Source organism: Kryptolebias marmoratus, linkage group LG9 (genome assembly GCF_001649575.2).
Source record: "Kryptolebias marmoratus isolate JLee-2015 linkage group LG9, ASM164957v2, whole genome shotgun sequence".
Taxonomy (NCBI): domain Eukaryota; kingdom Metazoa; phylum Chordata; class Actinopteri; order Cyprinodontiformes; family Rivulidae; genus Kryptolebias; species Kryptolebias marmoratus.
The window spans coordinates 14,249,264-14,260,437 of NC_051438.1; the positions used below are offsets into that span (position 1 = coordinate 14,249,264).

General features: G+C 41.7%; 3 protein-coding genes across 4 annotated transcripts in view; all 3 read right to left on the bottom strand.

The window, feature by feature from the left end:
* Positions 1 to 1,189: 1,189 nt before the first annotated feature.
* tmsb1 (thymosin beta 1) lies at positions 1,190 to 4,132 on the bottom strand. The gene is made up of 3 exons (XM_017424046.3): positions 4,006 to 4,132; positions 3,083 to 3,198; positions 1,190 to 1,579 (listed from the first exon to the last, which is right to left on the bottom strand). Exons 2-3 carry the CDS (start codon positions 3,183 to 3,185, stop codon positions 1,539 to 1,541), a joined length of 144 nt encoding a protein of 47 aa, XP_017279535.1. The 5' UTR covers positions 3,186 to 3,198; positions 4,006 to 4,132; the 3' UTR covers positions 1,190 to 1,538.
* Positions 4,133 to 5,056: 924 nt separating this feature from the next.
* LOC108240565 (solute carrier family 25 member 53) lies at positions 5,057 to 9,661 on the bottom strand. Its single transcript, XM_017424125.3, has 2 exons — positions 8,241 to 9,661; positions 5,057 to 7,881 (listed from the first exon to the last, which is right to left on the bottom strand). The coding sequence occupies exon 2, from the start codon at positions 7,871 to 7,873 to the stop codon at positions 6,992 to 6,994; it is 882 nt and encodes a 293-aa protein (XP_017279614.1). The 5' UTR covers positions 7,874 to 7,881; positions 8,241 to 9,661; the 3' UTR covers positions 5,057 to 6,991.
* An 814-nt stretch (positions 9,662 to 10,475) lies between these two features.
* The window catches only part of prps1b (phosphoribosyl pyrophosphate synthetase 1B), a 4,063-nt gene continuing 3,364 nt past the window's right edge, over positions 10,476 to 11,174 (bottom strand). For both annotated transcript variants that reach the window (XM_017424045.3, XM_017424043.3), the window contains exons 6-7: positions 11,010 to 11,169; positions 10,476 to 10,894 (exon numbers count right to left, since the gene is read on the bottom strand). In XM_017424045.3, the coding sequence (XP_017279534.1) occupies positions 10,802 to 10,894; positions 11,010 to 11,169 (253 nt within the window). In that variant the 3' untranslated portion in view covers positions 10,476 to 10,801. The remainder of the gene's footprint in view (positions 10,895 to 11,009; positions 11,170 to 11,174) is intronic.

An 11,174-nucleotide genomic window follows, 5' to 3' on the forward strand; every position in this document is an offset into this window, starting at 1 on the left:
TGACTATTTGGCACTAATATATGAAACAAATAAACTTAAAAGGGCAACTAAATGGTTGAGCCTGTGTTGTGTGTACACACATAGAAATAGAAAAAAATTAGATCTAACATGGGTGGTTAGAGCTGTTGCCTCCCACTAAGAAGGTTGCAGGATCACTTCCTGACATGGGACTTTTCTGGGTGGAGTTTGCACGTCCTCCCTGTGCACATGTAGGTTTCCTCCCACAGGCCAAAAAGATGCATGTTAGAATTGTAAAATTGTTTGAATGGTTGTTTGTCTCTATGAGTCCCCTCCCTCCTGCACAGTAAAGGCTGGAGATAGGCACCGGCTTGGAAAGGAGAAGTGGGCAAAGAACATGGTTGGATGGTTAGACCTAACATTTCTTGCATACCTCCTGCTGCCTTTCATGCCAGAGTTTAAAACTTATATAAGCCTTTTTCGAGAAACTTCTGAGTTCAATTTAATATTTGGTGCAACATTGTGAGTACAAGTTGTCAATGACTCTCAGCTACTACCATATATATATATATATATATATATATATATATACACACACACATCAAATTTTGGCACAATAATCACTGAAAGTTTTGAGAGAAAAATTAAAATCTGCTCCACATTTAGTTTTGACTAATGTTGGACACTCTGGCCTGTGAGTGTACCTGTTTAACTTCAGACAAGTGACAGATCACTGAACAGCAGCGAAACATTTGGATGTTTACCTGAAGGCCACACGTTACCATACGATTGATTCTTTTTGTGTTTAGTAAGTCAAATCCAACCAACCAGTCAGTTTTATGTATGAATGGCTTTGCTGTTGAGTATCTGCAGATCACAGCAAAAACATGTCTCAGCAGGCTTGGCGCGGAACAACAGCCAACACTTGCTTGAGCAATCTTTAAAAAAAAATCCACACAGAACAGTGTGGGATAAACACAGATGAAGGTGATCGAAATCCATGTCAAGATAGGCCCTATCCAAAACATCACAATGGCGAGTAAAAACAAGATTTTTGCTCCAGCGTGTTGCATCGTTTGAAAAAGACAAAATGTGACGATCCAACTGAACTTAACCATTTAAACTTTGTCTGAAGTAGGAATCTTTTGAGCTCAGACTCTTTCGTCTCTGCAGGCTCAAACTTGCAAAAATAGTTTATGAGGTCTTAAAAAAAAAAAAAAGAACACCCACACACATTTGACATGTTTATTTTATTAAGTCAAAAATATGATTTATGCCTTACTTTTCACAACATTTTCTTAAACGGCACCATTTACAGGCATAGCTTTAGGCTCATGTTAGATTCATTACAGCGTTTAGGATTTGTTGAAACCTCCACCAAGCCTTATAGCGAGTTCTACCCACCAGTAAAACGCCCCCATTGCAACCATGTGTACAGATGATTATACAGAGATTCTCCCCCATAGAGACAACCATTGAAAACCATGGTGGCACAGAGACAGGTGTGGGAATGACAGGACGCCCAAGTGGAAGACGAGCCGAAGGAGCGGGGTGGAGGAAGAACCGTTGGCAGGCCGGTTTCATTTCGGCCCTTTCATGGCTTTCTTCTCCTCTTCGATTTCTGTCAGATTGCAAGAGAGAACATTTTTAAAGATGTCATCGGCAGGAAGACGAAGGTCCAAAATTTACTTTGAAACTGCATTAAGTCACTGCCAGGCAGAAACCCTGTTATGGCAAACAAAAAAAGTCAAAAGTTTATTTTGACAGGTTTCACTGGAAAGTTGTCACACTTCATTTGTTTGTGGTTTTATGGACCAGTAGGGTAAATGCAAATATATGAAAATGGAGTTGAGGTTTTAAGACATTTTGGGTAAAAATAAATGAAAACAAAATTGTCGAACTGCTTCGTCTGTGTGCACAAACCTCCTGACTTGATATGCTTATTACTCAAGTTATTATGAACCATTTTCCGCACATATTATATAGTTGTCAAATAGTCAAAGTTCCTGTTTAAAGTACACAATTCATGCTTTCACTCACGAGCTCACCTCAGGTGTAGAAGTCTCAGTTTTCACACACTAAAAATAAAACTAGAGTGGCACTCTTTCAAAGTACCACAAAGCACAGAGAGCTAACACTTAATCTGTACATCAGGGTGCATTCTCACAGTCAGGCAGCGATCAGGTTTTAGAAAAAAACCACAGAGGTCTGACTGACCAAACCGGTTTCTAACCAGAGAAAAATAAGGTTGCTACGACATCAACCCTCGTTTGACCCAACCCAAAGGAAATTCATTTTAAAAGGAAAACAGTGAGGGTTTAATTCCAGTCTTGTTGTGCAGTTTCAGACTCTTCACGGCTGGATTTAGATTAAGGAAGAGGTGCTACAGCTAGCTGCTGCCGTCTCCATTTGTATTTGCAAATAACAATGAATTCTACATAAACTGGACCGCGGTGTAGATGGTAAAATGGCGTCGATACGAACCGCTACATGAGCTTGGAGTCGTTTTAAGAAAAGCAGCGACCCATTTCATGGCCTCAGCCCCCGCTCCGACTAGCCATTAGCTCATCAATCCTGTTAAAGTTATTCATGCACAACAGGTAACCTGTCACTTCTAAAAGAGCAGAATTATTGCTTTAAGAGCAATTTTTCTTTGCCATCACCGCTGGAGATTGAAACTGATTTTTATAGAAGTTTTTTTTTTTTCCTGCCTTACACTGTACTTTATCTATCTATGAATCAGGAATCAGTTTCGTTTACTCCAGTCAAAATTTATGGCAGCTGTATAAGAAGGTGCGTACGTCCTAATAAAAAAAAAAAAAAAGAAGAGCAGAGAAAAGAAAACTTCACCCTCAAGTGATTGGGCGAGTACCAACACTCAGTTCCCCTCAGGTAACTGGGTGTACCAACACGTTCAATTACTGTGATGCAATGTTTGTCTTGTGATATGAAGGGAGGGGCTGAACCAAAATGGAGCCAAGAAAGAAAAAAAAAAAAAAAAAAAAAAAAAAAAGGGGTGAAATGTGAAACAGGTGTGGACAAGACAGAGCTGTACTGTGTGCTCGCTCCCCCCCCCACACACACACACTTCTCTTATCTTCTCCCTCCTCTAAAAAACACCTACGCTCCTTGGTTGGAAGGCAGTTTTTCTCCTCCGTGTTCGTCTTCTTGAGCTTCTGCTTGTTAAACTTCTCCACTTCCTCGTTGACTGGGTTGTGGTCGCTCATTTTCGAACGAGTTCTGTTGAGAGCACACAGACTGAGAATTATGAAGAATGCATGAACACACACACACACACAGACGAGGACTGCATGCCCGTACAGGTACACAACTACCTGAGCCCCACCTCAGCTACGAAGGGAGGGAAAGCGTCCTTGTTTCACAGCACACAATTTGATGTTCGTTTACAGTGGACAGTTATTTACAGGTTAAACCTGATAGGCGGGAACGGGACGGAGCGCAGCACTAATTTGCATTTAGTTGGAATTTGTAATATCAATCGTAAAACTGGGACAGCTGAGGTCAACAGTGAGGAACACAAACATTCCCTGCAACAATCTGCTCAAGCGAGGCAGACGTGTGCCATTATCTTATCTACATTTCATGAGGCAGGGCAGGCCTGGAAGGTGTTCCTTCTCGGCACTGCATCAGGAAAAAGGAGGGGAAAAAAAGTAAAAACACCAATTACAGGCCTGAGGACAACATGCTGGGAGGTGGGGAAGGGTCTCTGCACTGAAATGACCTAGTTATCAATGAAAACCTTGAGTTTCTTGCACCTTCAGGCCTTTTTTAAAAAAAATGCTCTGAGCAGCAGATTATAAAGTGGAAGTTTTCCTGCAGGTACAACAGAGCAGTTTGCATGCAGCACAAATAATGTTGCATAACAGCCATCAAATCCAAGATCATATGCTTCATTAAAACAACCTTAAAATGACTAAGTGCTTCCATCAGAATGCCATGGGCTTACATTTATTTTTCCTCTTTAAAGCTCTCTTCAGGAGGGTCAGATGACAGAGAGGTAATAAAAAGACAGAATATGTTTCTGACCTGGTTCAGGAGTGCTGTGCTGTGAACGTCCTCAGCAGGTAAGACACGTCTGTGTGTAATCCGTGCAAAGCTCACGGTTTAAATAGCGCCAACACGCCCTGCTCTGCACGCCAACATGGACACGGAGGCGCGGCTTCTGATTGGCTGCCGCCGCTCCAGGACCGTTTCAATTGGACACGTTTTCATTCGCACCTCCTCCCTGCTAAAGTTGTTCCTTAGGCCAACATTTTAAAAGAATATATTATTTTTTAAAATTATTTTTAATCTCTTAAACGCCAGCCACAGCTCTGTTCACCAGCTCCTATTATATCTTAGACGAATAGTTTACTGCTCGAGCTTTTATTACAGCACCATCTAGTGGACAACTTTGGACATGACACCTTCATAAAAACTCATGGCAGTGAAAAAAAAAGACCAGTTCGTTTGTCTGTTAGCAAAATATGTCATGAACCACTGGACGAATTTTAACGAAACTTGCAGAAAGTAACACCTGGGTGTACCTCTACAACAGGTTAACTTTTGGGCTCAATCCAATTTAAGATGGCTGCTACAGCCAACTGACCTTCAGAAACACAAGAACGACTACAACTCGGCCAGTTTTACAGATAATAGAGCTAAAATTTGGTGTGGAAGTAGCTGAGCATTGTCCCCAGCACTTACCATGAGCACCAAGAGTTTTGAGTAGACTCTGACTGTTAGCAAAATATCTTGTGAACCTTTAAGCGGACTTTAATGAAACTTTTAGAAAAAAAAAAATCCTTAGCTGGAGCCAACCCAACTGGGCCGCCTGCCACAGTTAACCGACCTTAGAAAACACAGATGTGTGTGTCTATAACGCGGCCAATTTCACAGATATTGTGGTAAAAGCGGGTGTAGTTGCAGCCGAGACTCATTTACGGCACGAACTCCATTTCATAAGACGGTACGTAAATTAATTTCAAAGCTTGACCATGAGAACGACAACCACGTCGTCTCCCAACATAAGATGATCCAAAACTCTGTCATGAAAGGCGGGGCGCAATAATGCTTTCCTTCCAGGACGACTTGCTCTTTAATTTATTAGTCTTACTTTAATTCTGCATTGTGTAAACAGTTTTTTTTTGTTGTTGTGTAAAATCTTTTGTTCGTACAGCTTTATTTTTAGCAGTCAACAGATGCAGGATCACAGAGGCAGTGAGAAGTCTGAGCTGGAAGACAGTGAGATACAGCAGCTCAGTTCATAATTCACCAAGTCTGGATGTGTCTGCATATCTGCACAGGCAAGATGACTCCCGTTCTTACACACACACACACACACACACACACACACACACACACACACACACACACACACACACACACACAGGAAGGCCTCGGGGCGTTAATGCAGCCTCCCTGAATTCTTCTTGACGTGAGGCAACAGCTTCCATCTTTCAACATCGAGGAAAAGAAAAAACTTTCCCTTGCACACAAAGGTTAACTCGTACATGTAACAACAAAATGGCTCAGCAAGGTTTTACATAAAATAAACTCTAAACTATAGTTAAAAGGTAAAAACAACAACAAAAAACCCAACTTGAATTCAGTGTGTGATAAAAATCAGCTGAATTACCTTAAGGCTAAGAAAACTGCACCAACAAATACATTCAAAAGGTCCAGAAATTAACATTTAAAAGAATAACAAACATTGGTAAATTTGATTTACAATTTTAAAGAAAATAGTATATAAAAAAGTCTACATGGGACGGACGGTGCAGCAGTGAAGCGACAGCTCTGACCTGTTTAACGTACCTCAGGACTACAAAGTGTCCCTCTGGCAGGCAGCACTGATAGCATATAAGTCCATATGACGTCAGGTTGTGCAGACGAATAAAGATTATAGATATTAATACTCAACGGACATGCTTCAGGCGTTTTCATACAGTGACAGGGAAACTCCTGATTATTTAAATAAAGTGTGAAACCACTGCGGCAGATAAGACATTTATCACTTACCATTAGCCAAATATCTCATGAACCATCAGATAAATTTGAATAAAACTCTTAGAAAGTAAAACCACAACTGAGTCAACCCAACTCATGATGGCCACCACAGCCAGTCAACCTTATCAAACCCCAAAAATGGCTACAGCTCAGCTAATATTCACAGATAGTGAGCTAATATTTAATAGGTTGGTAGTAGCTGAGAGTCATTCTCATCACACACTCTGACCCTTATCACATCTCATACGATTTCACAACATTACATGAGATTGTGCATAACTTATTTTTACCAAAACAGCTATAACTCTGTCCCTTTTCATATAAGATGATTTTAGTTTTCTGTTTTTTTTTTAAGGTTTTTAGAAAACTAATCTCAGCTTCTGTCTTTACCCAAGCCTCATATTTAGGTCTGGCTGCTAACATGCTAACATTTGTTGAATATTTTATATCCTTTCCCTAATTTACTAATGCCACTTCTAGAGCTAAGGAAAAAAAATGACAATGAATTCTTTCATAAGACAACAAAGAAGGAAGGCACCTATGAATCACCTGCACCGTATTTAGATTTCCAGCGCACAAACGAATTCTGGCCCATGAGAAGTATTCAGCAGGGAGAGGGGCTTCTTGGCAGTGGTGTTTACGTTTGGACTCGCAGAACCGGCAGTTTGTTGGTTTGAAGCAGTCGACTGAACTGCAGACACCACAGGAGGTAACAGTGTTCGAGATGGGACAGGAATTCAATTCATTGATTTCATTTAACTACAGCTGTTCGGCTTGGCTCACTGTAACGGAGTTAAGGCTCTAAGATTCCTGTAAACGGTGACACCTGAGATTTTCCTGCTACAAGCCAATAAGCTTTAAATGCTGGATACCTGTACAAAAAAAAGGACACATTTCAGAGCAAAATTCTTATGTGTGTGAATAGAAAGAGCTGTCTGACTGATGTAATGAGGAATGAACCAGAATACACTGTAATACAGTGTGTGTAAACTGAAACAGCGAAACGACTTCCCACCGAGTCCCTTCAACACGACCGCTTCTGCTGCATGTCATAAATGGCGGTGGTGACTCCCCACGTGATGCACGATCGCAGGATAATGAGGGAACCTCCTCGGTACAGAAGAGCCACGCTCCCATGCCGAGACTTCCACAGGGCTCTCCAGGACGCCGCGACGCCATTCGCCTCCCCTCCCACCTGCGCCTGCATGTTTGCCACCAGCACGGACAGCGGGTACAGGGCCAGGCTGATCGCCATCGAGGTCAGCGTTCCTGAGACAAAGGAGGAGGCCACGGGGGAGAGCCCCTGTCCCGCCACGACGACGCACACGGGACCCTTCAGGCCGAAGTAGAGGGAGCTGCCCAGGGCGTTACGAGCCGCGATGGGGAAGAAGCCCCTGTAGAAGCCGTCGCTCACCCTCTGCACCTTCAGGGTCACAAGGACGCTCCTCAGGGAGGGGAGGCGGCGGTCGTTTTGGCCGTTCTGCAACACGTTCTGAACCCGCTCGAACGGCGTGAAAACCGCAGCTTCCACCAACCCTGCTCCCAGCCCAGCCAGAGCCGGCAGAGCAACCGCAGGGCGGACGTTTTGGGCCGACGGGGCGAGCTGGTGGAGCAGCGTGTCCTGGAGGCCAAAGAGCAGCGTGCCATTCAGCGTCCTCATCAGCAGCGGTGGGGCCACGCCCCTGTAGAGCTTCACGGGCCCCTCTTTCCAGAGCTGTCTCACCGCCTGGCAAACAGGGGTGTTGTGGATTTGTTGACGGAAAATGGTTTTGTAGACAGGGAAGACGAGGACGGTAGGAAGGGTGGACAGCAGGCTGGAGGTTCCTCCGTGTAAGTAGCTCTGAAAGCGAACCATCGTGTCCCCGGTGTCTCCATCATCCGTTTTATGGTCGGGACTTCCTGCCATTTGTTGGGCTGGTAAAAATGAAAGTAAAAATCATGATGCGCTTGAACTGAGGTGCAAAACCACTGCTGAACAATGTCTATCAGTGATTGAAAACAAAGAAATTCAAAAGAAAATCTACCAGACAATAAAACAATATTTATTAATAAATCTTTATAAAAGCAAAAGGATTTATTGGTTAAAAAGAAAAAGGCCAAGAAACCAAAATGAGCTAACCATGTTAACTAATAAAGCCATAACAGAACATAAGATGCTCAAAAAGATCAAATTAAAAAATGCATATCAGCAGGACTATTATAACATTTAAAAGAGGAAAACATATTAGCCTACGAGGTACCACTGGTTGTCAGGAAATCATAAATTTACTCACCTAGTTCCTTTGTTATAGAAACAGGAATTCTGAGCGTGATGACGATCAAATTTAATTATTTTTATTAGCAATTTAGAGCAGCACAGGCTTCGTTTTTTTTCCACGACGGCACACGGAGAGAGCTAATTTGCTTAACAATGGGGGACTTATAACAAAAACAAGTGATGCTCCATGGTACTAAAATTTAACGTGATGCCTCTAATCGGCCGGTGTTTCTATTACACCCGCCTTCTGCTAAATAACCATTGGCCAAGATGAGTGACGTCACGTCATCTCGGATTGGCTGTCTGGTCTGTCAGTCATTTGTTAGCTTTATATGACCGGAAGATTCTTATAAATGAACTGTGAAGCATTTCGAGTTAGGTTATTATACCTTTTCTTTGTTGTTGTTTTTTTAAACTTTATTAGCATCGAAGCAACTAGCAAGACCTTAAATTTTTGCATCAAAAAATAAATAAATAAAAAGAAAAAAAACACATTAAAAACGAGCAAAGTTGGCTGAGGTGTTAGCCGTTTACCGGAAGCAGTACAAAATGTGATGAAGTTGCAGTTTGTGAGTCTGTGTGCGTGTGTTGACAAGTGAATCAGTTCCTGGAGACTCATAGTTAAAAGAAACAAGCAGAGAAGTTTTCAGTGTTCTGGCAGGTGTTTACCTGAATCTGCTATTTGCTTTAAAAAACAACAACAACCAACTAGAAGTGTACTAATGACGTTAAAATAAAGATTCAGTATGGAAATAGGTGGTCAAGGAGACTAAAAGACACCTGGGAACATTTTTCCAGTCTGACACAGCTTTTAACTCACCATATGAGGCTTTAATATTCAGTGTATGAACATATTTTCTTAGGAAGTCATTGTTTCCATCCTAATTTTTCTCTAACCAAACGACTTACGCATTTTTAAATCCTTCCTTTAAAATTTAATTAGTTTGGACAAATCTGTATTCATTTCTAGAGATCTTTTCAAATTCTCAAAGAATCTATAGTATAAAAACATTAGTTTTAAAGTTCACCCTGTCAGCTCCGTAAATAAATAAAACGCACTGCAAAATAAACAAGAGTACTGCCAATGGTACATAACACACCCGTCTGAGTAATCACAAGCCAGAACACGAGTTTCCTCACACAACTATTCTAAATATGTCTCGAGTTGGAGCACGGACAAGGTTTACACAGAGGGGTCACCTGTGACCTTGAAATCAATCGTGAGCATCCTTGACATGAGCTGTCCAGCTGTGCATGGGGTGTCCAGACTGACATTTCTGTGCTACAGGGTTATCAATTTAGAGGTAGGAATTGACAGTGCCATACCATGACACGTCCCATTTTAGGGCGTGCCTATAAGATGGAGGATCTCGTTTCGTGTTTGTTACCAGCAAGGAAAAACAAAGCGCTGTTGAACATCCTGTTAAATGTACAAAAAAAAAAAAAAAAAAAAAAAAGCCTTGCATGGAAATTAAGGATCTGAATAAAAGGCCTAAAACAGTTTAAAGCCTGCCCAAAAAACAGAAAGCAAGTTTAAATTTGAACGCATATTTAAATTTATTAAGAATGCATCTTTAAATAACTGGTGCATTCATATCTACCATAAAGAAAAAACAAAAACAAAACAAACAACAAACAAACACAAAAGCTTGGAATACGCACATGAATGCCAAATCCTGACTCCAAACATTAAAAAAAAAAAAAACTAAACAAAACAAGAAAAGCAAGTGAACATTTCTGAAGGAAGCTCCAGCCTGCAGAGACCCCAAGCTAAAAACAGCTTCTCCACTGACATCTTTTCATTGTAGACTCTTAAAGGAAACATTTTTTTAGAGACTGGGCATACCCCACTCAATGAGGGCACCTCAAGAGTTGAAAGAAAACATTCAAGAAAATATATATCGTTTACAGCCTGAAAGAAGACACGAAAGTTTTTCCCATCGAGTGATGTAGAGAGGAAGGAAGTGGGGGGGCTGAAAACACGAGGAAAACTTACTTTCATTTCAGACTTTTGAGGCACTCGTGGTTGAGTGGAGCTTCAGTGGCACCGTAAACTAGATAAATACACATTCAGTCCATTAAACTGTAATCTTTTCAACAGCAGAAAAATAGCAGAGCAACAAAAAAACAAACAAACTACACAATCGTTGTAACATAAAAGCCATGTAACAGCTTTACATATGGGATATATCTCCTGAGCATTGGAACCTGCAATAAATCCGCTCGTTGACAACAAATGACTCTTTTTGGGGGGAAATTACAACAATCAGGAGAAACACTGTGAGTTAAATGGCATTAAAAAAGAAAGACAAGATTCACTGTAGGTACATGTTTATCCGTACACAATAAATACGCCAGCCTAAAATTAGTAGCTCGCTTGCTTTGGCGCCAAAAACATGAAGAGAGACCTCTTTAATGGGGAGGGAGTTTAGTGAAAATGGGGGCAATGTTAGTAACAGACATGACAGTTTTTATTAGTAGAACATCGTTGCTGATGGTACAGTTTGAGAAATGCCCTCTTCTCTTCTCTCTCTCTCTTTTTTTTTTGGTGTCGACAGCACACAGATGATGGTGGCGTTACAGAGGAACATGGCTGAACAGGTAAGAAACGGATTCCCCGTTGTGAGTCCTGCGAATGGCCTCTGCAAGGATCATGGAGATGTCTATAACCTGGAGGAAGATGGGACAGTCAAATTGCCAGCTTCTGTGAAACATTAAACCACCCACCTGTACTCCTACAACACTCACTGAGCAATGTGTCGAGACTGACAAAGTGTCTCCTTACTTGGATTTTGGAACAGTGTTTCATCTTCTCCTCCTGAGGGATCGTGTTGGTGACCACCACGGCTTCAAAGCAGGCATTGTTGATGCGCGAGATTGCAGGGCCGGAAAAGATGCCATGCGTCAAGATGGCGTACACTTTGGTGGCACCTGCAGAGATTAATCTAAA